This window comes from Bufo gargarizans, chromosome 2 (genome assembly GCF_014858855.1).
Source record: "Bufo gargarizans isolate SCDJY-AF-19 chromosome 2, ASM1485885v1, whole genome shotgun sequence".
In the NCBI taxonomy this organism is placed as follows: domain Eukaryota; kingdom Metazoa; phylum Chordata; class Amphibia; order Anura; family Bufonidae; genus Bufo; species Bufo gargarizans.
In genome coordinates, this window is record NC_058081.1 from 693,840,452 (window position 1) to 693,868,413 (window position 27,962).

General features: G+C 46.2%; 1 protein-coding gene across 3 annotated transcripts in view; it reads right to left on the minus strand.

Moving 5' to 3' along the window:
• Nucleotides 1–11,384: 11,384 nt before the first annotated feature.
• Nucleotides 11,385–27,962, minus strand: part of C2CD2L (C2CD2 like) — a 33,507-nt gene continuing 16,929 nt past the window's right edge. The window contains exons 3-15 of one of the 3 annotated variants that reach the window (XR_006387942.1): nt 26,936–27,055; nt 25,534–25,641; nt 25,332–25,442; nt 25,149–25,251; nt 24,245–24,359; nt 24,039–24,103; nt 23,765–23,901; nt 23,111–23,282; nt 21,845–21,943; nt 15,147–15,280; nt 14,759–15,023; nt 12,944–13,619; nt 11,387–12,204 (exon numbers count right to left, since the gene is read on the minus strand). Coding sequence is in view for 2 of the 3 variants with exons in the window: in XM_044282354.1 (XP_044138289.1) it covers nt 13,414–13,619; nt 14,759–15,023; nt 15,147–15,280; nt 21,845–21,943; nt 23,111–23,282; nt 23,765–23,901; nt 24,039–24,103; nt 24,245–24,359; nt 25,149–25,251; nt 25,332–25,442; nt 25,534–25,641; nt 26,936–27,055 (1,635 nt within the window). In the remaining variant the exon portion in view is untranslated. Of the gene's footprint in view, nt 13,620–14,758; nt 15,024–15,146; nt 15,281–21,844; nt 21,944–23,110; nt 23,283–23,764; nt 23,902–24,038; nt 24,104–24,244; nt 24,360–25,148; nt 25,252–25,331; nt 25,443–25,533; nt 25,642–26,935; nt 27,056–27,962 lie in introns of all 3 variants that reach the window. The other 2 variants (XM_044282355.1, XM_044282354.1) reach the window with 2 other exon arrangements.

A 27,962-nucleotide genomic window follows, 5' to 3' on the forward strand; every position in this document is an offset into this window, starting at 1 on the left:
TCTATTCACATGTTCGCAATTCCGTTTCCGCATTTTGCAGAACGGAATTGCGTACCCATTCATTTCTATGGGTCCGCCGCACGATGTGCTGCCCGGATCCAGAATTGCGGATCCGCACTTCCGGGTCCACAATTCTGTTCCCGAAAAAAATAGAACATGTCCTATTCTTGTCCGCACTTGAGGACAAGATTAGGCATTTTATATTAAGTGAACGCACATTGCCGGTGTCTAAATAGAGCCTTAAAGGTATTGTCCGAGTTATCTGTTTAAGGGCTCATTCACACTAACATATTTTGCGTTCCGTATACTGGCCGTTTTCTGCGTTCCGCATACAGTCTGTATACGGAACCATTCATTTCAATGGGTCCACAAAAGATGCGGACAGCACTCTGTGCGGGGCTTAGGGGGTGCTAGTCGGCGCTGACTGATTCACATGCATAACAAAACACAAGGTGCATATTAAAATATATAACACTATATAATGACTATATAAACTGACTAGGGTCTCTGCTGCACTGTACCATATTTTTCGCCCTATAAGACGCACCTAGGTTTTAGAGTAGAACAATAAGAAAAAATATTTTTCATTACACCTCCGGTCAGACCAGCAATCAGACCCCAATGTTAATCGGACCTCAGATCAGACCCCCAATGCCTCAGATCAAGCCCCCAACCTTTAGCCATCTATCAGTCCCCATGTCAGCCATCAGCCCCCCATGTCAGCCATTAGCCCCATGTCAGCCATCAGCCCCCCATGTCAGCCATCAGCCCCCCATGTCAGCCATCAGCCCCCCATGTCAGCCAACAGCCCCCATGTCAGCCAACAGCCCCCATGTCAACCAACAGCCCTTATGTCAGCCCCCAGGGCAAATAAAACAAAAACAAAACAAACACTTGCCTCTCCTGCTCCTGGTCACCATTGCGATCCTCTTCATCCTGCTGTCGGCTGTGTATCGCGGTGCACAGTGTGAGGTCACAGAGCGACCGCACTCTGTGCGCAGCCCTGCACAGCCGATAGCCGAGCCGAGGACCAGGAAGCGGTGAGTACAGATCCTTTACCGCTTCCTGGTCCTCCTGTACTAATGAAGCGCTTCCATAATGGAAGCGCTTCATTAGTACCGCGTTAAAGACTGCCCTGATCGCTGCGGCCCGGCAAACAATCTTCCAGGGCCCGGTCCGGCGGTTGGGGACCGCTGCTGTAATGGATATCAGTAAGAGAATACAGTATTTAGTATGGTGGCAGCTCTGCATTGGAGTATACCAGTAATCGGTCTGGAAGCCTTGAACAGGCTCAGGCCTATTACTAGTATGGGACGCCTGAGCCCTAAGCTGGCAGCAGGCCCGATGCAACCATATGGCGAACTAGGCTGTTCTAGCAGCTCCCCACTCCTCCCTCGTGCGCCCTCTGTGATGACGTCATTCCGGCCCCGGTATACTAAGGCTACTTTCACACTTGCGTTTGGAGCGGATCCGTCTGGTATTTGTACAGACGGATCCGCTCCTATAATGCAAACGATGGTATCCGTTCAGACGGAACGTCTGCATTATATTTCACTAAAAAAAAGTCCAATTACAATTTGTATTCAGACGGATTTGTCCAGACTTTACATTGAAAGTCAATGGGGGACGGATCAGTTTGAAAATTGAGCCATATTGTGTCAACTTCAAACGGATCCGTCCCTATTGACTTACTGGACGGATCCGTTTGCCTCCGCACGGCCAGGCAGTCATCTGAACGCATGTCCGCCTGCTGAGAGGAGCGGAGGCCAAACGGTGCCAGACTGAGGCATTCTGAGCGGATCCGCATCCACTCAGAATGCATTAGGGCTGGACGGATCCGTTCGGGGACGCTTGTGAGAGCCTTCAAACGGAACTCACAAGCGGAGCCCCGAACGCTAGTGTGAAAGTAGCCTAAACGGCGCACTGGAGGACTGAGGAGCTGCACCACACTGGACTCCAGGGAGGTAAGTATTTAAGTGTCTGCCTGTGTATTTATAAAACGAAGGGCAGGAGCAGCACACAAATGGCTTTCCAGAGCTTTAGTTATAGGAATGCAGCAGCTGAGCTGAAGACCCCAGATCCAAGGCGGTCAAGGTGAAGGCAATAGAAAACGTAGGCTACAGCAGCATCTCCAAACAAGTTACCTCTTTATTCAGAACTCCATGGCACGGTGTACAAAAAATGCTACGTTTCGGCTACATCTAGCCTTTGTCAAGCATACATTACAAGTGATAATGCCCACATATAAATAGTTAAAAACATGCACTCCCACAATGTTACTCACCCAATCAAAAAGCAAAATCAATAAAGGAAATCAAATCAGAGCCAATCATAAAACGATCGCACAGCAATACCTATTTAACCCAATGTATATACGCCTCTCTAGCTCACCTGTATGGGCTTCAGTGAGTTTCTGTGTACGTCATTCAGTGAGTGTCTGAGTGCGTGTGTGTCTATCAGTGAGTTTCTGTGTACGTCATTCAGTGAGTGTCTGAGTGCGTATATGTCTGTCAGTGAGTGTATGTGTGTCTGTCAGTGAGTGTATGTGTGTCTGTCAGTGAGTGTATGTGTGTCTGTCAGTGGGTGTATGTGTGTCTGTCAGTGGGTGTATGTGTGTCTGTCAGTGGGTGTATGTGTGTCTGTCAGTGGGTGTATGTGTGTCTGTCAGTGAGTTTCTGTGTACGTCATTCAGTGAGTGTCTGAGTGCGTGTGTCTGTCAGTGAGTGTGTGTCTGTCAGTGAGTGTATGTGTGTCTGTCAGTGAGTGTATGTGTGTCTGTCAGTGAGTTAGTGACATGAGGGGGCGGCAAAATGGATCTTTGCCTAGGGCAGCAAAAATCCTTGCACCGGCCCTGGCTGGCAGTGGATACGCCGAAGTTATGAAAAGGCGCCGGCCTCTCGATAACTTCGGCTGATCTACCACCAGTTCTAAATGTGAGACAGCTTCCCAGCTGTCTTATGTTTAGACCTTTTATACGCCTAAGGCTACTTTCACACTTGCGGAAGAGAGATCCGGCAAGCAGTTCCGTCGTCGGAACTGCCTGCCGGATCAGGCAAAATGTATGCTAACTGATGGCATTAGTAAGACTGATCAGGATCCTGATCAGTCTTAAAAATGCCTGATCAGTCGAAAAAATGCATTGAAATGCCGGATCCGTCGTTCCGGTGTCATCCGGCAAAACGGATCTGGCATTTATTTTTTTTCACCTTTTTTTCAGTCTGCGCATGCGCATAGCGGAACGACGGATCCGGCATTCCGGTATTCTGAACGACGGATCCGGCACTAATACATCCCTATGGGAAAAAATGACGGATCCGGCGTTCAGGCAAGTCAGTTTGTTTCGCCGGAGAGAAAACCGTAGCATGCTGCGGTTTTCTCTTTTGCCTGATCAGTCAAAACGACTGAACTGAAGACATCCTGATGCAAACTGAACGGATTACTCTCCATTCAGAATGCATGGGGATAAAACTGATCAGTTCTTTTCCGGTATAGAGCCCCTGTGACGGAACTCTATGCCGGAAAAGAAAAACGCAAGTGTGAAAGTACCCTGAAACAGGCAAAGAAAATGGTAAATGAGAGGCCCATCCCCCTTCCACACCATGCCCACTTTTTTAGACCTGGCGTGAGCGTAGGGTTGCCACCTTTTCTTAAAGCCAAACCTGAACAGAAGGGAGGGAGGGTGGTCGTGTCTGAAGTCAGCTCCACCCTGGGCTAGCATCGCATCACTCCCAGCTGATCGCTGTGCCCGGGTCTGAGAAAGGCTTGTACCCAGGCACAGGTTTACAAACCCGGACTGTCCGGGTCATTGCCATACGGGTGGCAACCCTACGTGAGCGGGAGGAAGTCGCAGATTGCAGCACTATTAGCTGTTGTGCCGCAATCTGTACCTGAAATAGGCATATTTCAGATTAAGAAATGAATTCCCCCCCTTAGGAATTTTGGTGAACAGAAAACTAAGCTGTAGAAACCAGTATCAGGCAGCTGCTGCCAAGGCCAATAAGATTATGGGGGCATCAAAAGGGGCATAGATGCCCGTGATGAGAACATAGTCCTGCCACTTTACAAATCACTGGTCAGACCGCACATGGAGGACTGTGTACAGTTCTGGGCTCCAGTGAACAAGGCAGACATAGCAGAGCTGGAGAGAGTTCAGAGGAGGGCAACTAAAGTAATAACTGGAATGGGGCAACTACAGTACCCAGGAAGATTGTCAAAATTAGGATTATTCACTTTAGAAAAAAAAGACGACTGAGGGGAGATCTAATAACTATGTATAAATATATCAGGGGTCAGTACAGAGATCACTCCCATCATCTATTGATCCCCAGGACTGTGACAAGGGGACATCCTCTGCGTCTGGAGGAAAGAAGGTTTGTACACAAACATAGAAGAGGATTCTTTACGGTAAGAGCAGTGAGACTATGGAGCTCTCTGCCTGAGGAGGTGGTGATGGCGAGTTCACTGGTGGAGTGAGTTTTCCATACTGGTGCGATGTGTGGAGTGAACGCATAGCACCCGCACTGAATCCTGACCCCTTTATTTCAATGGGTCTGTGCAGCCCTGGTGCCATAGAAGTGAATGGGGCTTCAGTGGAAAAATTCATTGAATCCGGATGCATTTTTCATTGATGGTTGTTAGATGTTGTTTGTAAGCCTTCAGTATTTTTTCACGCGCGCAAAAAACGCATTAAAAAAACTGATTGCATCCGCGCAGAAAACACTAAACACAAAGGCAGACTAAACTGACTGAACTTGCTTGCAAAATGGTGCGAGTTTCAATGAACACACCCTGAGCCAATCCGTATCATCCGTGTGAAAGAGGCCTCATTCACATCCCCGCTAGGAGATCCGGGAGCCTATTCTGGCACAGAGCAGCCTGCCAGACCTTGCAGAATCCGTAATTGCCCGATTCTACCACTTCAGCATCGGATCACCTTTAACTTTAATGAGGTCTGGTGGTACTCCGAAAGGTTTGTGGCACAAATGCCGTGTTTCAGCCAGACAAAAAACGTCTGCAAGTTTTTTTTTGCCTGGCCGATATCCAGTATTTGCGTTGGATCAGGCAACTTGATCTCCTTAATGGAGATGTGAATATGGCCTAAAAGAGTTCCAGAGGGGCCTCCGTGTATCCCTGGAGGATATATATAATATATATTTCTGGAGAAGGGCTGGTGATCCAGGGAGTTATTCCAATTGCCTGACAGAGGTAAATTTTCCTCATTTTAGGGGAAAAAGTTCCTTTAAGAGTCCATTCACACGTCAGTATTTTTACCTTTCCAGATAAACGTTCCTGTTTTTTGCGGATCCGAAAATCTGGATGACATGAGGATGCTTTTAGCATGTCTTCCAGATTTTCAACGGATCCGTTGACTAGAATGGGATGACGGAACGCAAAATCGGACAAATAGTAGGACAGGGTATATATTTTTTCCCAGGATCCGAATAACGGAACCCACGGAACGGAACGGAATCGGAGAGCACCATGAGTGCTGTCCGATTATTTGCTGATTCCATTGAAAATGAATGGATCCGCATAACCTTCCATTTTTAATCGGAACGGATGCGGAACACCAAAACGGACGTGTGAATGGACCCTAACTTGATGACATTTTTTTGCTTTGCTCTGGATCAACTTTCGGGATAACGGGCTAAACTGGATGGACGGAGGTCTTTTTTCAGCCATATTTCATGACATCACTGGGTTTATTAACCCCCTACTGGACTTACAAGGTGGTCTGAATAGTCGCTTAGAGGTTAGGCACCTTAGAGCACTGGATTCGACCAAGGGCAAGACTTGCACAAAGTTTGCATGCTCTCCTGGCGTATGTGTGGGTTTCTTCCTGTACCCTAAAGAACATACTGTGAGCCCCAATGTGGACAGCGACTGATGTACTGTGCTGCGGAATATATAAATGAATGTATGCAAAATTTGATCCCCTGAAAAAAATAATAATAATCAAGCACATGGGCGGCTGGCTGCTCTGTTCATTTCAGGTAGCTGCAGGGGATACGGGGGGGCCCCAGTTCTTGTGATCAGTGGGGGTCCTATTTAGGGTATAACTTCTAAGAACCAGAATACCCCTTTAATCCTATCACTACTAGTGAAAGCTTTCCACAACCTCAGTGAGGGGAATGTACTCCCAGGTGTTTCTAGCTCTCAGAAGCTGTGGTCACATTTAACATAGTCCCAGATTTATCATGCCTTCACTACAGAATGCTGGGTCCGAAAAGTCACAAAATAGGGCTTTTGAGACTTTTCACACTTGCATATAAATTTGGTGACTTTTTGCAGTTTTACACATCGGTCTTCATCAATGTGCACCTTTATTTTCACACCTCAGTATTCGGTTTAGGCCTCTTGCACACAACCGTATGGCTCAGTATTTTGCGGTCTGCAAAAAATACAGCCGATGGAACAGCTGGCCTGATAGAACAGTACTATCCTTGTCCGTTATGCAGACAATAATAGGACATGTTCTATCTTTAAACGGAACACATACAGAGTACATTCCGTTTTATTTGCAGATCCATTGAAATGAACTGTTCCGTATACGGAACACAAAAAAACGGAAAAAAAAAAAAATAAGACTTGTGTGTGCAAGAGGCCTTAGAGCAGGCATGCTCAACCTGCGGCCCTCCAGCTGTTTTAAAACTACAACTCCCACAATGCCCTGCGGTAGGCTGTTCAGGGATGCTGGGAGTTGTAGTTTTGCAACAGCCAGCTGGGGGGCCAGAGGTTGAGCATGCCTGCCTTAGAGTCTGCTCCTAGTTTCAGCTCATGCAGATGTGTCCCTGCCAGCATTGTACATGTTGGATGTGAGGGCTGTGGGTCCAGGATGCTGCGGTCTTCCTTAGCTCTCATATCAGCACAGCTTCTTTCTTGGACGGAGTTTTGCTTATAAAGCCAATGAGGGACCTAGTTTCCTTATGCCGATATACACTGAGAAGCCAGAACATTACATATTTGTTTACTATATAGTATTGGGGCAAAGGGTAGATACAATTCTCTAATGGCAACCGTAATCTCTATACAGGCACATACAGAAAACAATGATCTGGTCTCTGAATGCCCTCTGGTCTGTTCACCCCAAGTAATACCTGCCAACAGCTTGAATTTAGAACCAGCACAACACAGTATTATCCAAAAAAATTTTTTTGTATGCATTACTCATTCATACCAAATCCCCCACCTGCTGGTCAGATGCTCAGCAGGTCCCAGTTGCTCTCCAGTTTCTGATACAGACTCAATACACTGGAAGTGGCAGGAGAAGGCCCTTCAGCCAGGCAGTAGTTAGAGTGGTGACCTGGTAGTCCAGTGACTGGCTGAGGGCGCATCTCCTACCATGTCCTGTGTGTTGAGCGAGGACTGGAAAGTGGAGAGCAACTTGGACCAAGTGAGCATTGGCTAGGAGGGGTATTTTTTTATTCTTTATGCCAATACCAGTGGCTAAGGCTGCAGGAGAGTTCACAAACTGGTGCTCTAAGGGTTCTGGACGACCCCTTGGTGCTTCAACTAGCATATTAAAAACTGTTTTCTCTGGAACAGTGTATCGTGCAGACAAATTAAAATAATATCCAATCAGCATGATCGACCCTAGCAGACAATGTGCCTGGCATAATAGGGTTGATCACGCTGACAGAAGCCCTTTTATGTGATCACTGGGGCACACAAAAAGGGGGGGGGGGGGGGGGGGGTCAGCTCATCCCAATACGCAGGTGCACGTTGCGTGTGGCTGCAAATATACATATCTGACAAACACAAGGTGCAACAGCACTCTACAAACCAAAAGTAGAGTACAAAAGTATATTACACTGCAAATACTATGCTAATAACTTAGAGATGCTTAGCAAATACATTTTGTACAAAATCATTTGAGCCCGTCTGCCGAACACCAAGGCGACCTCTATAAGACGGGTCCTAACACTAAAACTCACCTGTTGGGTACCATAACTGCGACCATGAATCCAGAGAGTGCAGGTCCCACATGCATGCTGGGCCCCCTTGATAGACGTAAATCAAGGGGGCCCAGCATGCATAAATCAAGGGGGACCTGCACTCTCTGGATTTATGGTCGCAGTTATGGCACCCAACAGGTGAGTTTTAGTGTTAGGACCCGTCTTATAGAGGTCGCCTTGGCGTTCGGCAGACGGGCTCAAATGATTTTGTACAAAATGTATTTGCTAAGCATCTCTAAGTTATTAGCATAGTATTTTCAATGTAATATACTTTTGTACTCTTTTGGTTTGTAGAGTGCTGTTGCACCTTGTGTTTGTCATCACTGGGGCACAGACAGTTCCAATATTGTTTAAATGGAGCAATGTGCTGCCAACACCATATTTTGGATGCATTTTCTCCTTTGTCGGGTGATCTGGAGCATGGTTTAGTCAGTAAATGGGTTAAACCATTCCAGATCATTAGTCTATGTAAAAAGGGCCTGTAGTTCTCTATCACAATACAAAATCAGGATCTGCATTTTAAGAAAGGTGCAAAATAAAAATAAGGTTATTCAAAAACTGCAAACACGAATAACATGATCCTTCATTTTATTTTATTCTGGTTCTCCAGCATTTCTTAGACATAAAAAGCTAAATAAAACATCAGTAAGTGGCTAAGAGGTTCTATACAGATGAATGGTTTTCACAGATCACCCGCGCTGCTCCACGGGACTACCAGCACACGGGCAGTGACCGATGCACTATTACTGCATCTGTATCAAAAATATCTGAATTGTGTCAACTAAAAGCTTGCATCGTACAAGGGAGCACAGCAAATTGGGGATATTAGAAACCCAGTAATTGCGCTCAGAAGAGAACAGAATTAGACAGGGCAGGTAACATCCAATTGCTGGGTGCCCACGGGGCACTGGGTGCTATAAGCTGCACAACCACAGTGAGAAGGCCCTCGAATGGAGCAGCGTTCCTGCGCCATGCAAAGTCAATGGGACTGATGGAGATAGCCAAGCGCTGCGCAGTGTAAACTGCTCCTCGCTATGGTTGTGCGGTGACCCCCATCTCACTAGTGGAGCCCAAGCAATCAGACCCATTACAGGGATTCACCAATTAATTGAAATTAGGCAGGGAGCGGTGGGAAAAAAATAAAAAATAACTTTTAAAGTGTTCCAGCTCTTTGATCCCCTTCAGGGGCGTAGCGTGGGGGGGGCCGGGGGGGCCGTTGCCCCGGGCGCCAAATTGCAGGGGGCGCCCGGCAGCAGGCATTTTCTAAAGGAGGAAAGCAGGCATTTCCATTCTGCCTCATAGGTTCAGGACAGGTCTAGAATGTATTGGCTTCTTAGAGGGAATGATGTCATAAGATCATGTGACCGCTTCCTCCCGCCCCTTACAGACTGAGCCAGATGCAGGAAAAGGGCTGTAAGGAGAAGCAGAGCAGCGTCCAGAGCAGGGAGAGTGCAGGCACTTACAGTATGCTGTGGTCAGTGATTTCTGGTGAGGGGTTTGGGGGCTGTATTTCTATGTAGTTTGTAGTGGAGTATATGAGGGGTGTGAAAGCTGCTAGAAGCTTTTATAAAGTCACCCACAGTTACATTGCTCACCATACAGTACATCCCCTTACATTAGGTATTTTAAAGGGAGTCTGTCATCAAAGTTTCACCTTTTTAACCCTTCCCATAGCTTTCTAGCAGCCTTACAGTTAATAAAAACGTTACCTTTATGAGCAATCCTGGACTTATAAAACCGGCAAAAAACAACTTAGTAGCATATGCAAATGAGGGCTCGCAAGTGCCCAGGGGCGGCGTTACCCTCGTAGGTGCCCAGCTAGCTCAGCCTTATTGTCGCTTCACCCCGCCCTGTCTTTCCCTCTGCTCGCCCATCCTTTCCCTCTGACCGCCCATCTACTTACTTCTTGTTTCGCCGAGATCCCGCGCCTGCGCACTAAGTCTGTCGGCCGGCGCATGCGCACTGCGATGCCCATTCCTTGTACGGCATCACAGTAATTAATGGACTAAGTGCGCAGGCGCAGGATCTCGGCGAAGCAAAAAGTAAGTAGATGGGCGGTCAGAGGGAAAGAATGGGCGGGGGGAAGCGACAATAAGGCTGAGCAAGCTGGGCACCTACGAGGGTAACGCCGCCCCTGGGCACTTGCGAGCCCTCACTTGCATATACTACTAAGTTGTTTTTTGCCGGTTTTATAAGTCCAGGATTGCTCATAAAGGTAACGTTTTTATAACTGTAAGGCTGCTAGAAAGCTATGGGAACGGTTAAAAAGGTGAAACTTTGATGACAGACTCCCTTTACCTCCATAAGGTGGTTTTGCCTCGTCTGTGCGCTCTCCACACTGTGGGTTTTGTCTCCTCTGTGCCCCCTCCACACAGTGGTAAAGATGAGCGAATTTCAGATTTTGAAATTTGTTTACACTTCGTTTGGTGGTAAAAGCAGAATTGTGTTATGGATTCCGTTACCACAGACCATAACGCAATTCTATGACGTAGAATGCATAACGGAATGCCTTTAGAGACATTCCGTTATTCCTTCCGTCATAATAAAAGTGTATGGACTGCATAACGGATCTGTCCCGTTTCCGTTATGCAGGGGAGTCCTCTCCTGCCTAACGGAAACGGGACAGATCCGTTATGCAGCCCATAGACTTCTATTATGACGGAAGGAATAACGGAATGTCTCTAAAGGCATTCCGTTATGCATTCTACGTCATAGAATTGCGTTATGGTCTGTGGTAACGGAATCCATAATGCAACTCTGCTTCTACCACCAAACGAAGCACAAACAAATTTTATAACAAATTCGCTCATCCCTACACAGTAGTTTTGCCTCCTCCTATGCCCCCTCCACACGGATTAGAATATATAATGGCCGCCTCTGTATTATTAATATATATAATAGCCCCCTATGTATTATTATAATATATAATGGCCCCTCTGTAATATTAGTATATATGAGTGTGCCTCAACTCTGGTCCTCCTATCTGTCTGGCTCTACCACAGTATTGGGGGGCAGCAGGATAACAGTGTTGAGGTACAAGGAGGGGAGGATGATAGTAAAGTGAGGAATCTAAAAATGCTTTCTGTGAAACTGTAGAGGCGCAGCGGAAAGAAGGTGTCATGGCGGTCTTATCTCTGAATAAAGACGTTAAGGAAAGTCTACATCACAGGAGATGTCACTGGATGGATGAGGTATGTGGTGCTGTATTATACTGTATATTTTGTAGTGATGTATGTAATGTCCAAACACATATTTGTTTCATGGTAGGGTTCAGGGGGTGGATTGAGAATTTGGCCCACCCTGCTGCATCCTGGCCCCAGACTTCAGCTCACACTGTGCGTGTTCTGAATTCTGGGGCCTTATACCCATCTACTACATCATCTGTACTTAGAGAGTTACCACCATGTTATCTGTGGTGTTATATAGGACTGCTACATTATCTGTAAAAGGGGCGTGCCCACAGGTTGGGAGGGGGGGGGGCGCAATACATGGCTCGCCCCGGGTGCTGGCAACCCACGCTACACCACTGATCCCCTTTAGGCCTGCAGCAGTCACACGCCCTCAGTGGTGAAGTGCCATTCACGTGTCCATCAAGAACCAAAGTGGCATATGGAAACAAAAAAAAAATATATATAATATATATATTTTTTTTACTGAGCCCCATGCTCCCTTCCCAATTTTGATACTGGAGAATCCTTTTAAAATATCGATTGTGTGACAACCCGCACACCGTGGATCTCTGCACTGTCTTCTACATACATGAGACGGCAGTTTCCTTCACAGTATATACTACAGCAGACATCCCCACCGACTTGCAGCCATTGCAGGGGGCTTGTTTTACATTCCAGCCAACAGATCTTAGAATAAATACAGCAAATAAATAGGTTTTCTGATTCTCTGTACACACTCAATACACCACAAAGAAAACTTCATATTAAAAAGGCATACGCACAGGATAATACCAGGCCCCACACGGTGCCCCGACCAGCAGAGCAAAACAAGGAAAGAAAAAAAGTGTCATAATTTACAGGCAGAGATAACGTGATATTCTATGTTCTCGGCAGCAGCATGATGAATTTCGGACGATTCAGCGGGTGCGCCAGCACTTCACTAGAAGCTACACTTTGACTTGGGTGGTTCACAGACCGGACATCTGGATGTGACAATGTCCAGTCAGTGCTGACTGTAGGGACATACCCCATGGAAAAGGAGATGGTAGCACCCATTTGTTAATTTAAATTATAAATTCCTAGGATGAATAAGAGGAATGAGACAAAGTCATAAGAAGAGTTATTACTGTACATGGGGAACACAAGTCGTTACTAAGCCAGATGCGTCAGGGGAGGTGACGCCTCCTCTCTAAGGGTGGATGCACACGCAGAAAATTTGCTAAATAAAAAAATAAAAAAGCACATAAATCCGCACTATTTATTGTGGTTGAAAAAATAAAGTTAAATTCCGCAAAGAAAAAAAGAAATAAAAAATTGGCATGCCGCGGATTTCACAATCCACATGGCAGGTCAGTTTCCGCACCCAAGGAAAAAAGCAAGGTGTACATGAGATTTGTATAACCTCGTACACTTTGATGGTACCGTATTGCAAAAAAATATTCACAGAAAAACTTAGTAAGCTGGACCATGTGCAGGCACCCTAAAAAGGTATAGTCTGGTTGGTAAATTGTCATTATAAAAACAGGATCAGAACAGCATTAAGAAGGGGGGGGGGGTGAAACTCTCCGCACCGATCTGCCGTCATCTCACTGGTCTCCGCTTCCTGGTCCCTCTCGACAGCCAGTAAGTGTCAGCTCAGGCAGCCACTGGTAAGGTGGGTGATTATCTGAGCAATCATTTCCGTGCGTTGAGAGGTACCAGGAACTAGAAGCCAAAAGGGTGGAAATTGGAGCAGCGGGGAGGCATCAGTGAGTAACTTTTTTAATGCCATTCTGACCCCCCTTTTTTTTATATATTTTTTATAAAATTAAAAGTTACCTGACTGACAACCCCCTTAAGGCCACCATGTTAGAGGTCAAGGGATGTGGATTACAAAAAGATTTTTTTTATAATGAGCTTAATTTCACGCTGGGCCCTTCCTCCTCCACCAGCTTCCAGTTGCCAATATCCTCTCCATTCATGCTGGACTTTCCCTGCGTTACTGCTGACAGACCTGTAACTGAATGTGACATCAGAAACAAGACAAAAAGCGTAGACAGGCTGGAATTCACCCAAAGCGTAGAGTATGCAGATCACGGAAATCACTGCACCTGTACCGAAACTCGCAATTAAAGTCAGACTCTCAATCACATACGCATTTCTTGCAAGAAGCAGGACTCGTATACTGCGCCGACACACTGACAACCAGGAAGCTCTTTGCAGGATGCCAGTCTCCTGGGGGAGTCACCGGCAGGAGGCTTTTGCAAGCATGCAGTGACCGGACCGAGGTAGAGGAATCTCCTGATGGATCACTTCTCTCCGGCCTGGGCACTCCCGTTAACATTGGGCTTGGATTTGGTTTTTAGAGAAAATCGTTTAAACAGTCGTCGGGGAAAGCTGCTCTTCTTACGAGAGGCGGTGGCGGCATTGGTCAAGTCGTCGTGAGACTGGCTCAGACCTGCGTCCCGGTGATGTCTGCGGAAGAGGAGTTTAGTGCCGCTCCGGAGAAATCCAACTGTAATAAAAAAAGCAAGTAAATGTCAGTGTGCGGAGAATATTCTCCACGTGTAACGTCCCGTATCCTTTACTGACCGCTGCAGACATGTCGCACTGCCATCCGCAAAGGAGGACACAGGCTGCTTACAGTGGTTTACCACATTTAGGCTACTTTCACACTTGCATGTAGATTGCTTTCCAGATCACTGCCGCAACGGACAGCATTTTTAGACGGATCCGAAAAGAATCTATATATTTAAAAAGAAAACCCTTGATGTCGTAGCGATAGCTGCGTCTTTTTGATCGGTGGGAGTCCGAGCACCGAGACCCCCGATATATAGGGTGAGAGAAAAGCTGACACAGCCCGCTCTCCTCGCTGCAGGCTAGGCTCAATGGAAGGCCAGTCTCAATTCGGTCTCACGCAGTGATGAGAGACTACGCTCTATGTGACGGCTTCTCTCTCCTCGTCCTAGCGATCAGTAGGGGTCTCAGCTCTTTACCCCCCCCCCCCCCAAATGATTAATATTACTTTGATATGTCGCTAGGTAAAAAAAAAAAAAAAAAGTTTGATATCTCAGTACAGGGACACAAGGCTGAAGACACATGAGTGTCTGATACAGTATGGATGGGGGGGGGATATTTCTGTGTGCACACAAAAAAAATTAAAATAAATGCTGTGTGTGAATACACCGCAACGCAGATAAAAATAGCTTACGATTCTACTGGCTGCTTTAGGCTAGGTTCACACATTGCAGTAGTACGCAATATAGCAAAAAAATAAATAAAAATACATAAAAAGATTTTGGTATGCAGTTATTGGCTGCATAACACTTACCTGTAAAAATGGTGGCAATCCAGGTATTTTGGAGGCGCAGTACAGGACCTCAATGTGAACCCAGTCACAATGGTAATAACACCCCTTCATGTTTGTACTAGTTATGCACCAACGACAATGGGCTGGCGCAGCACCTATATCCTAGGACAGCACTGACCCACAGATTAAGTAGGTTACCCATCCATGGTTAATTTGCCCCTTTCTCCTCCATATACTCCATGCTTGTGGTTTCTATGTACACGATTTATCATGAACGCATTTAATGGCATGTAACTAAAAAAGAAATAAATTGATAAAAGCCTGTACACTTTCAGACTTGTTACCTTTGTGGTCTTTAAGGCTGCGGGTTTCCAAGGCCCCGGTTGAGCCAGTTTCAGAATCCAAGTCGTCCAGGGACGGGCGATCTGAAATGTCCGACCTTGTGGTCTCATCTGTGTCTTGACCGTGGGAAGTGGTCACCTCAGAAGGAAAGTCAGCAGAGCCCTCTGTCGGTGGCACTTGAAAACACTTTGAAATACCATACAATGAGGCATCCATGGAAGCTGCATATCCGAGAGAGAGCGCCATTTCATCATCACCAATCGGTACCTGAAGAGAAAATGGGTCGAAAATGTGTATATATCTATATATCGCTCTCTCTCAAAACCATAAGAGGGAAAAGCAATAAAACCATATCTATTTATCAGGTCTGGTGGGTGATCCCAATAATACCTTCGAGACTCCTGATATAATCAGTGTGCTACGTTTGGTGGGGGTCCTCTTGGAGGACTTGTTGCTGGGTTCAGTTAACTGTCTAATGGCAGTCTCCGCCACAGGATCTAGCTTAATGGAGGATGGGGAGCCACCTGCAAAAAAAAAAAAAAAAAAAAAAAAAAAAAAAAAAAAAAGTTGAAAAAAAATTCTTAGCGTCCTGTTGAGAGGGTGTCTGCTAGAAATAACAGATGCTCTACCTTTTTATAAAAAAGCAGCACTTAGAGGGGTATTCCCATCTGGACGTATATGGCATATCCACAGGATATACTACAAATGTGTCAGAGGTGGAACTTTCACCTACCTCAAGAACTGGTTAGGAACACAGAAGCGGCAGTGCAGTTCTCTTGATAACTGCTATAGCCGAGTAAGGGCGCTCGGCTTCACCATGGCGCGCTCCTGGCTAGCCACAAAAACTGATGGCACTGAAGGGTTAACAGGCTGCACCATATTAGAAATAAATCGAATTCCCCGGAAACAGCAGGTAAAAATTCCTCAGCTTTCATTTATTCCGGCTGTATGAGGAGTTATTTGCATTTTTGCCTTCTCGTTTGCAATCAATAAGCCACGAGGAGACATATCACATTAGGCTTTGCATAAAAGCAAATTCTGTGAAATTTCCAGAAAAGAAAGAACATGTCACCGCGACAGCCCCTCCATCATTAGGCATGCCAGTGTCCCTTACATGGCTTCTTGGACAAAAGTCCTGCTACTGGTGAGCGAGCGCCAGAAGGGTGCCCATCATCAACCTGAACAAAATGCTGGTAATTCACTTTTTTTCCACAGGAGTAAATTAATGTTGGGGTTAAAGGGGTCCTCTCACTTCAGCAAGTGGCATTTATCATAGAGAAAATTAATACAAGGCACTTACTAATGCATTGTTCTCCATATTGCTTCCTTTGCTGGCTTGATTTTTTCATCACGTTATACAATGCTTGTATCCAGGGCTTATGACCATCCTGCAATCCAGCAGCAGTGGTCGTGCTTGTACACTATAGGAGTGCAGAGGTCTCTGGTGTCCGGACTGTGGGGGCACTCGTACGCACGCACAGCAGCTTCCATCCCGGCCACTGCTGCGCATGAGTGCCTATGATAGATCCCACAGTGCCGGCCACTAGAGACGCCTGCACTTTTTCCTATAGTGTGCAAGCACGACCACCACTGCTGGACTGCAGGATGGTCATAAGCCCTGGATACAAGCAGTGTATAACGTGATGGAAAAATGAATCCAGTCAGCAAAGGAAGCAATATGGAGAACAATACATTAGCGAGTGCCTTGTATTAACTTTGTCTACATGATAAATGCCATTTGCTGAAATGAGACAACCCCTTTAATGTATACAAAACGGAGCACACTTCCTAAAACTGGCTTTTCATATGCCAGTCTTCATCAAAAGGCCATACACAGCCTCAAATTTTGTCACAAAACGGATAAACTGATGTTAAAAACTGACCCTTTCAATTGTATTGGGGCAGTCGGTCAATAAAAACAAACTGACAGGATAGCACATGTTCTGTTTTTTGACGACCGTTATTTACTGGCCATTTAGAAAAACTGCCGTGTGAATAATACCATTGTTCTCAAAATGGACATGTAAAGTCCATCACTTGTGTGTTTTTCACTGTCGTGTGCATGTAGCTTAAGCTGGAGTAGATTTCAAATACAATTTACAATAACTTTCTGGTGTAAATGTGGTGGGGCTTAGCATAAAGGCGTGGCCTCCTCTGTCTGAATTATCGTGCTGAAAAATCCAAAAAGTTGCATTTTTGGTTGACATGATGCACAAGAAAGGCTACTTTCACACTTGCGTTCAATGCGGATCCGTCTGCATAACAGCTTTTTTCAGATCTGAGTTTTCAAGATCATGAAAACTCAGATCCGACAGTATATTCTAACACAGAGGCGTTCCCATGGTGATGGGGACGCTTCAAGTTAGACTATACTAAAAACTGTACATAACTGCCCCCTGCTGCCTGGCACCACCCGATCTCTTACAGGGGGCTACGATCCGCACAATTAAGCCCTCAGGTGCGGCACCTTAGGGGTTAATTGTGTGGATCTCTGCCCCCTGATCGGGTGCTGCCAGGCAGCAGGGGCCAGACCCCCCTCCCTCCCCAGTATTAAAAGCATTGGTTGCCAGTGTGGCCCCCTCCCTCCCCAGTATTAAAAGCATTGGTTGCCAGTGTGGCCCCCTCCCTCCCTCCCTCCCCAGTATTAAAAGCATTGGTTGCCAGTGTGGCCCCCTCCCTCCCTCCCCAGTATTAAAAGCATTAGTTGCCAGTGTGGCCCCCTCCCTCCCTCCCTAGTATTAAAAGCATTGGTTGCCAGTGTGGCCCCCTCCCTCCCTCCCCAGTATTAGCATTGGTGGCCAGTGTGGCCCCCTCCCTCCCCAGTATTAGCATTGGTGGCCAGTGCACCAATAGCCCCCCCCCCCCCCCACGCATATCATTGGTGGCAGCGGCCGGCATTTCCGATCAGAGTCCCAGTTATCGCTGGGGCCATGGCAGCCAGGATGCTACTGCAGTCCTGGCTGCCATGGTTACTTAGCTGATATTTGCCTGCGCTGTCTGTGGCCGGCCGACGCTCCTCCTACTGGTAAGTGACAGGTCTGTGCGGCGCATCGCACTGGCCACCAATGCTAATACTATGGGGGGGGGGGGGGGGTTTGGCCCCTGCTGCCTGGCACCCCTCAGGTGCGGTTAATTGTGCGGATCGTAGCCCCCTGTAAGATCGGATGCTGCCAGGCAGCAGTCATGTACACAGTTTGTAGTATATTCTAACTTGAAGCGTCCCCATCACTATAGGAACGCCTCTGTTAGAATATACTGTCGGATCTGAGTTTTTTTTACATCTAACTCAAATCCAAATGGTATATTCTAACAGAGGCGTTCCCATGGTGATGGGGACGCTTCAAGTTAAAATATACAATCGGATTGGAGAAAACGCCGATCCGATGGTATATTGATAGGGACTCCTGACTTTACGTTGAAAGTCAAAGGGGGACAATTCCGTTTGCAATTGCACCATATTGTGTCAACGTCAAACTGATCCGTCCCCATTGACTTGCATTGTAAGTCAGGACGGATCCGTTTGGCTCCGCCACGGCCAGGCGGACACACGAACGCTGCAAGCAGCATTTGGGTGTCCGTCTCCTGAGCGGAATGGAGGCGGAACGGAGCCAAATTGATGCATTCTGAATGGATCCGCATCCATTCAGAATGCATTGGGGGATGTACGGATCCGTTCTGGGCCGCTTGTGAGAAACTTCAAACGGATCTCACAAGCGGAACCCCAAACGCAAGTGTGAAAGTAGCCAAAATTGTGACTTTTGCACCCCATAACACTGGCATACAGCATTTCGAGGTTCCTCCAGGTAGAGCCTGCTCTAACTACTGGGGAGGTTAAGGCTACATGCACACACACGTTGTTTGTTTCAGTGTCAGTTCAGTTTTTTTCTGCGGATAGGATGCGGACCCATTCATTTCAATGGGTACGCAAAAAATGCGGACAGCACACTGTGTGCTGTCTGCATCCATATGTCTGTAGCCCCGCAAAAAATAAAATTTAGAACATGTCCTATTCTTGTCAGTTTTAGGCATTGTTACAATGGATCTGCAAAAACACATACGGTTGTGTGCATGTAGCCCAAGAGTGTACATTTACAAGGATCGGTCATTTTGTACAGGTTTATGTGCTCCCAACACATACATCAAATGTACTCATGAGCTTCCATAATACCAGACCTAAAGTGTTTTTTGGCCTCAGTCGAATGGATATTTAGGGGCTGGTCACATCTCGTTTCCGCTGTACTTTTTAAAAAAAATAAAAAGTTATCGAAATATATGGCTTGACGTTCTCAGACTTTTTTTTTTAAAGTACCACCTCACAGTCACATTAAAATTGGAAAAACCCTCCCAAAAATGTCACTTTTTGCGTAGCTGTGTCTTGTTGGTGCACAACTTAGGGGACACAATTGCATTTTTAACTCTTTAGTGACAATTTTAGCCTTAAAGAGGACCTTTTATCGGTCCAAACATTGTGAACTAAGTATCATGATCTGTACAGCAGCGCCCAGGGATCTCACTGCACTTACTATTATCCCTGGGCGCCGCTCCGTTCTCCTGCTATGTCATCAGGTATGTTCGGTCACTTGGTTATAGTAGGCGGAGACTGCCCTTGTTCTCCTGAGAGTCTCCTCCTTCCAGGCTGTGAGCTGTGCGCTGCGATTGGCCAGCGCTACAGCCTAGGAGGAGGAGACGCCCAGCAGAACAAGGGCAGACTCTGCCTACTATAACCAAGAGTCCTAAGTCTCCACATACTATAACCCAGTGACCGAACATACCGGAGGACATAACGGGAGAACGGAGCGGCGCCCAGGGATAATAGTAAGTGCAGCGAGATCCCTGGGCGCCGCTGTATATGTCATGACACTTAGTCCACAGTGTTTGGACCGATAAAAGGTCCTCTTTAAAGGGGTTGTGTTACTTCAGCAGGTGACATTTATCATGTAGAGAAAGTTAATACAAGGTTCTTACTAATGTATTGTGATTGTCCACATTGATTCCTTTGCTGGCTGGATTCATTTTTTCACCACATTATACACTGCTCGTATCCATCAGCGGTGGTCGTTCTTGCGTACAATAGGAAAAAGTACCGGCCTCTCTGGTGGCCAAGACCACAGGAGTGCACATAGGCTGGTGCTTTTTCCTATAGTGTGCAAGCACGGCCACCGCTAATGGATTTTGGGGGTGGTCGTAACCATGGAAACAAGACGTGTATAATTTAATGGAAAAATGATACCAGCCAGCAAAGAAGGCAATATGGAGAATCACAATACATTATTAAGTGACTTGTCTTAACGTTCTCTACATACAGTGCTGCCCATAATTATTCATACCCCTGGCAAATTTTGACTTAGGTGTCTCCCAAAAGATAAGACAATGTACAAGAGGCATTATTATGAAAAAAATTAAACAAATAAAAATTTCTCAGCTTTTATTTACATTTGAGCAAAAAAAAGTGTCTAGTCCAAAAGTATTCCTACCCTTCTCAATCTATAGAAAAGCCTTTATTGGCCATTACAGCAATCAAACGCTCCCTATAATTGCAGACCAGCTTTTTGCATGTCTCCACAGGTATTTTTGCCCATTCATCTTTAGCAATGAGCTCCAAATCTTTCAGGTTGGAGGGTCTTCTTGCCATCACCCTGATCTTTAGCTCCCTCCACAGATTCTCAATTGGATTCTAGTCTGGACTCTGACTGGGCCTCTCCAAAACGTTAATGTTGTTGTCTGCTAACCATTTCTTCACCACTTTTGCTGTGTGTTCTGGGTCATTGTCCTGCTGAAATGTCCACTGGTGCCCAAGGCCAAGTTTCTCTGCAGACTTCCTGATGTTGTCGTTGAGAATCCTCATGTATTGCTCTTTATTCATGGTGCCGTTTACTGTGATTAGGTTCCCTGGTCTATTGGCTGAAAAACACCCCCAAAGCATTAGGTTCCCACCACCATGTTTGACAGTAGGGATGGTGTCCTTTGGGTTGAAGGCTTCTCCTTTTTTACGCCAAATGAAGGAAACATCATTGTGACCAAACAATAAAATTTTCATTTCATCTGACCATAACACAGAAGACCAGAAGTCTTATCCTTTGTCCAGATGAGCTTTTGCCAGGGCCAAGCGAGCTTTTGTGTGCCTTATCTGGAGACGTGGCGTCCTCCTTGGTCTGCAGTGTGCAGTGTCCGTTGGATTGTCTGCCTTGAGACATTGCCACCAGCAGAGCCCAGATTCACCAGGATGGCCTTGGTGGTGATCCTTGGATTCTTTTCCACCTCTCTAACTATCCTCCTGGCCAGCACAGGTGTCACTTTTAGCTTCCAAATTATGTCCTCCGAGATTTTCCACAGTGCGGAACATCTTGTATTTTTTGCTCAAATGTAAATAAAAGCTAAAAAATGTTTTCCCACAATAATGCCTCTTGTACATCGTCTTATTATCTTTTGGGAGACACCTATGTCATTTCCCGTCGAAAAATGACTTGCTGGTTGAATAGAAGTAACTTTAAGTCAAAATTTGCCAGGGGTATGAATAATTATGGGCAGCACAATAATACATGCTGTTTGCTGAAGAGAGACAACCTCTTTAAGGACTGGTAACATTTTCCTCTTTGTGTTCCAGGAGTCAAACTTAATTGTTCCCTTAAAAAAAAAATTATTTTCATTATTTTTTTTAAAGGAACCATTTTGGGGTAGATATAATGCATTAAAAAAAAAAAATATCTACAGTTTGTGGAACTTATTTACAGCGTCCACTGTGTATTATAACTAACAGCTTTATATTTAAAAAAATTTTTTTTTTTTTTTTTTTACCATTTTTCCTTTCCTCCTGCAGGCTGCAGTTAAGTGGTTAAAGGGACTGTACTCCATCTCAGTCAGCCACATAGGGAAGGAATGGAGCGCCAGTCCATCAGATCAGGAGGAGACAAATCCTACTCACAGACCAACTTTCATATTTGCAGCACTCTATAGGTCGCAGATTTCACCCTTGTAATGCAAAGAACCCTCAATATTCAAGATGATTAGTATGTAAATGATAAACACCATTTTTATATTTTATCTGCTGTGAAACATACAGAAGCCTGAAATGGAACGGTAACACCTACCACTGCCACTTGGAGAAGAACCAGCAGAGCAGCTTCGGGGGAATAAAACTGGTTTGTTTTCGGTCACTTCAACTTTAGATGGTGATCTGGCAGGAGAATCTGGGCCAAACAAAAGCTTAATTAAAAAAGGAAAAACTTGATTCTCAAAAATAAATAAAAAAATTAATAAAAAGTGATGTTGTATAAATAGTCCCTGCTAAACTGCAAATTCAACTACTGTAACAAGTAATGAACCCGACAAGACACCATAATGAGGCCCTAATTAAGACAGCTGAGTGTGCAGGTGTGGTCCGTTTTGGCCCTGGGTGTTCAGTATTACATGTTTTGGGGGGGGAAAAAAATATATAATTTTATATCCTTTATTACTGTATTTTTTGCTTTATAAGACGCACCTGATCATAAGACACGGAGGTGAAGAAAAAAATAAAATAAAAACTTTTCTAAATCAGACCTAAATCCCCTATGAATACAAGAGCAACAATCTGTACCTGGGTGCCCATCAATATGGCCTTTACCAGCTGTCACCCAACTTTCCCAGACCCCACCAAATCTTCGTCAGACCTCCGATCAGAGAGTAAAAGACAATAAGACAGCGTCAGGTCATAGTGCGCGCCTACATGCACTACATCCTGACGCTGTACCCAATCAGAACAGTGTGGCACCTGAAAGAAAACCAGGGAGCAGTCATTAAAGGGGTTTTCCAGGTTGAGAGCTGAACCCGAACAAATCCCCATTTTCACCCCTGCAGCCACTCTGACGTGAGTATTGGAGAATTTCATGCTCCGATGCTCTCCCTTGCCCTATTTTTTTGACACTGCTAGGAGGAGGCTTCCGCCTAGCAGTGTTCCTAGTAACGTCACAGTTTTACAGGCTAGGACAGCGCTAAAGCCCGCCCATTAGTGCGGGTGGCATCACCGGGCTCACTGCTGGGCGGAAGCCTCCACCTAGCTTACCCATGGAGAGCCTGGTACGTCATCGGATCTGCTGAAAAAGACTTTCCCCTGCACGATTCAGCGCAGGGCAAAGGAGAGCATCGGAGTACTAGCAGCCCTAAACTCACCACTTTCCCTGCATACTAATGAGCACTGCCATTTTCCACCCCACTTTTGCATGCGTCTTATAAAGCAAACAAAAATAAATACAGTATTTCTGAGCTTCCCCATGGCTGGCCACCTTTGCAAGGATTACAGCCTCTAAATGGCCTGATTGATCTGGAGCTGTACTGCGTACCGTAGTTTTTTGTGGATCACGTTTCCAGTAACCTACCTATCTTACCATCAAGCTTTGGCCTCGACTGAATAGTCGTCACAGTAGTTACAATAGTACCATCTGGCATCACTGCACGATCCATCTCCACTTTCTTGGTAGGCGTAATATTCATTCTCTGCATTGGAGTCCCCAAGGTTGCCCGCAGTAGATTTGCCTCCGATATATAGAACTAAGAAAAAGATGGAAAACAAAATCGTAAGACTTGACTGTGCGCTTGCATCTATAACGGCAGGGCCTACACACACTGAAGGCCTTCATTAGGCCCCAGGGTGCCTGGAAACCAATCAGCTCCCTGCAACCTCCAATGAAGCGACAGAGGGACCCTCTTTCTTTCCAACCACTTAGATAACCTGGTCAATTGACTATTGCGTAGAACAAGTGACTATTGCGGGGGGTGAAATGGCTTAGAAGGTAGTCCTACGTTTCCAGCCTCACTATACAGGTACAGCTCCTGCGCTCATACATCTACACCGCTTTGTATTTATTTTTTTAATTTATTTTTTTAACACCGTGTCAGACCCAAACAAGAGGTTATTAAAGCATGTCTTCTGCGCTTGTAGTCGGCGGGGGGGGGGTCAATATCTGCCCGTCACGCCATGAATACTGGATTGGCGCTCCTTCAAGACGTTTTCATTTTCAATCACTACTCACCTCCACAGATATTGACGGTGCGGGGATCTCAGGCAGCATGGTGCGCATGGTGCACATGGTCAGTGGGTACACACGCTTTCCACACAGGTCTCTCTCCGGTGACTTCAGAGCCACCTTGGTGTGACCCAGGAGAATATCTATAAGGGGGGAATGAAAGGATGTATGAATACTTCTAGATGTCACTGGCACAAGTTTCAATCTATGGGAGGGTTTGCAAAAAACAAAAAAAACAAAACAAAAGAAAGCAAAAAAAAAAAAAAAAAACACAACTCACCATCTGAGTCTCTCCCCATCTGCCAGACTTTCAACGACAGCTCCCTGCTCTGAGGAGTGAGTTGACTGTACGGGGAGAAGAGTCAGACTTTATCATGAAGTCACAAGATCACATATTACCCCCAATAGTCAGAAGCACCCTCCCAGAAATCACCCCAGCGGGTATTTACGCCATACGACCCCAGTTACCCCCTTACACCTGCTCACAGTATCATCTCCTCACTCCATGAGACGCTCCAGGCCTCTCCCGTTCTATGCACCCTGGCGCAGCCGGTTTTCTTCCGCTGACCGTCCATTTCAGCTTCACATATCAGCTCAACGTCTAGGAAACGAGCCAAAGAAAATGAGTGGAGAACATGTCCATGGAGTGCGATCCTATGCTATAAAATGAAAGCGGTGACATGACTGGATGTAGGGGAATAAACCCTAGGAATCTAGCATTAAAAAAACTAAACGATTTGGCATAGTGACAGGTTAGACATTTTGATTGGGGGGGGGGGGGGGGTTTCTAGGTTCTGAGACGCCCACTGCCAGTACTCCCTGGACGATTACTAACTCTTAGAATAGCAGATAGGTACCCTGTACCCATGTACTATGCCAGGATTAGCTAAGCGGGCTCCCGCTTCTGTCTGCTCCGCTAAGCTAAGAGAACTGCAGGCAGAAGCATAAGCCCGCTCAGCTAATCCTGGCATAGTACATGGGTACAGGGTACCCATGTGCTATGCCAAGAGTTAGTAATGGTCCAGGGAGTACGGGCAGGTGCAGCAATATGCGCTCCTGCCAATACTCACAGCGCTGCTGCTGCCCATAATTAAAATGTACTCCGTACACTGACAGCTCAGCGGTGTACAGAGAACAGCGTTTTAAGCGCACCAGGATTTTCTGGAATACCTCCGTAATGCTACTTAGTACACACAGTCACAACCTCCATGCACTAATGTACAGTGATATATTCTGCCCTAGACTATCCCTCCATATGCTACTGGAGCCATATGAAGGTACAGCAGGGGCCACGTTTCTCTATGGGAGCCCTGTTACCCTCAGCCGTGTACATCAGGCCCAAGTCTGCTCCAACTGCACCTATATAAGAATATAAAATACGGTAACCAACCTGAATCTTGCAGAACAACATCCCGCAGGTGCAGCTGTCGAACCAGAAGTTTCAAGTTGTCGGTTCTACTGGGCGACCCCTGAATCAGTCTGTCACAGACACCCTATGCAGTACAGATAGGACTAGAAAATGAGAAGATAAAGACAGACAGGATGTAGCGCAGGGGACTAGTCGAGGACTCACCAGATTACCATCAGGAGCTTTTAGGTTGAACATCATGGCTGGCTCTGCTGTGAGCAACGCGTTTTGTACTAGGTCTTGAACCGTACAGAGGTCTGCGCCTCCTTCACTCTTCTGCGGACAGACAACATCTCAAAAAATTATTGGGACCTACAATGAATCGCCAAATGACAGTAGAGAAGGAGAGACACTGTTCAGCACATACCTGATGTGACTGCTTGGGGGCAACATGAAGCAGCATATCGGGACGCTCCGCGAAACTCCACGACACCAGGAGGCCTGCCTGCTGCAGCTCCTGCAATCGAACTTCTATCTGGAAGTGACAGAAAAGCAACCATGAGTCTACTGGTGCTATAACCGGTAGAGGTCCGACCCCCACCTCCAACCCTGAGAATAAAGGTGCCACAGTACCAATCCAGTGCTGTGGCCCCTGCGCAGCGGATCACATTCACTGGAGCGGAGCCGTGCTGCAGTTTCCCTGCACAGACAGTGGTCGGGATCCCTACTGCGCAGGGAATGCGGATGAAGAGGCCGCAGGGAGTTTATTCTCAGGATCATATCCAAGGTGTACAAGAGATGGGGAAAAAGACCATTATGGAGGAGCGGTCACCTCTGGCAACTATTCCTATGACACTACGTTGTGCCGTTCCTCTTATTCCCACTGTGACCTGTCCAAGCAAAAATTATATTATAATATACTTTAATCATCTCCGGTTTGCTCCAGTTTTTCTCCCCCCCACCAGAGGCTGCAAGGTGGGCCCATAATTCTTAGTGGCTGACCATGTCTAGCCTCAGTAAAAAGCAGAGAGGAGACATAAGGAGCTGAAGTGGCGTGCCACATTCTTAGCACTAAGATTACCCAAGAAGTAACATATCAAGAAGTCATGAGGAGTGTCGATGGTGCTTTAAGGCCATCAATTATTATTGGGCAACCCGACAGACGCCATCATTTATAGCGGTCCTGTATTCATTGAAACTTGGCATATATCGTGTACCTTATCGATTGTGATGTGTGGGGGTTACCGTATAAGACGTACGACTAATAGATAGAAAACATCTGCATGGTGCATGTTCTCCCTGTGCTTGCTCCAGGTGCTCTGGTTTCTTCCCAAAAATCCAGAAATATACCAATAGGCTTCCCATGTTCATATGATATGCAAGTGAGCCTCTAGGAGCAATAGGGGCGTTGCCATTACACTTAGAGGCTCCGACTTCTATGCAACTGTCAAAGAGGAGAGGGCGCAGCAGTTGCAGACAGAGCAGAGCCTCTAGGTGTAATGGTAACGCCCCCGTTGCTCCTAGAGGCTCATCTGAATATATTAAAACATTATGTTTCTCAGCAATGCGGGCACATGTGAACATGGGACCAACACAGATCCCTTTAGCTGCCAAGTGCACATGTAACAGGTCAGCCAGTGTCATAGCTACAAATCTGCTGACAGATTCTCGTTTTAATGAGCCGTCGCAATGCTGGATTATGTTCTTTGAGTTTTTGGAGGACCAGATCTGTGACCTGTACGGCTCAGGGAAGGAAAGAGCGGCTACGAGCTTGCTGAAAGGAGTGTGCCTAGTCATTTCTATAGAAGAGGTATAACTAGAAGCATCACCTTTGCCCTCTGTATAGTTAAGGAGACCTGGTAGGTATCACAGGATACGGCAGCGGGGGACTCTTGCGTGACAGACACTGGAAAGCGCACGGTGTCAGCCGAGAGACAGCAAAGGTATACCTGCAATAGAAGAGCAGCAAATCATGAAACCACAAGCTCCCGGCAGACTCAGACATAGGAGGATATGGTGCACGCATGACCATTCAAACCCTTCTGAACAGGAGGCTGGTGACTTTATTCTGGCAATCTTCGCCTATCCCATGGATAGCCCTAAGGCTACATTCACACGACCGTATGTGTTTTGCGGATCCGCAAAACACTGATACCGGCCGTGTAAATGTAGCCGGCCCCATGATAGAAATGCCTATTCTTGTCCGCGATTGCGGACAATAATAGGATATGCTCTATTTTGTGGGGCCGCGGAACGGATCTTTTGCGGCCCCATTGAAATGAATACGTCCGCACCCGTTCTGCAAAATTGCGGAACGGATGCAGAGCCAAAAATACGGTCGTGTGAATGCACCCTTATACTTTTACTTCAGAGATTGCCTCAACTCCATCAGAGCGAAGCACATTACCTCCAGTGTCCCACATGAGACGGCCATGTGTGCACATGTGTTACACCGACAGCATATCTACGAGCTGGCAGCGCATTTACACAGCTACCTACCGCATGGGCGCTGCATTTTATTTCTTGCAGTTTTCTTGGCTTGTAAAAACAAAATAGACGTAGTTGTGATACCAGCCTGATGGTGGTGTTATACTACATTTTTTTCACCCCCCAAACTCATTTAAATCTTGATTTTTCTGGAGCATAAAAAAAAATTAAAATTGCAGCTAGTCATGATCGAATCGGATTTCTCCTGCTTTGGACGAACCCGATTAGTTTAGACCAATAACAGAGTTCCTGATCACCGTATATGTATTATATTGTATGAGCTTCGCCGAGGACTGCACCAAGATGGCCGCTATTATCTAGCTAAAAACTAGATTTTTGTACTTACCGTAAAATCTGCAGGCGAGAAAA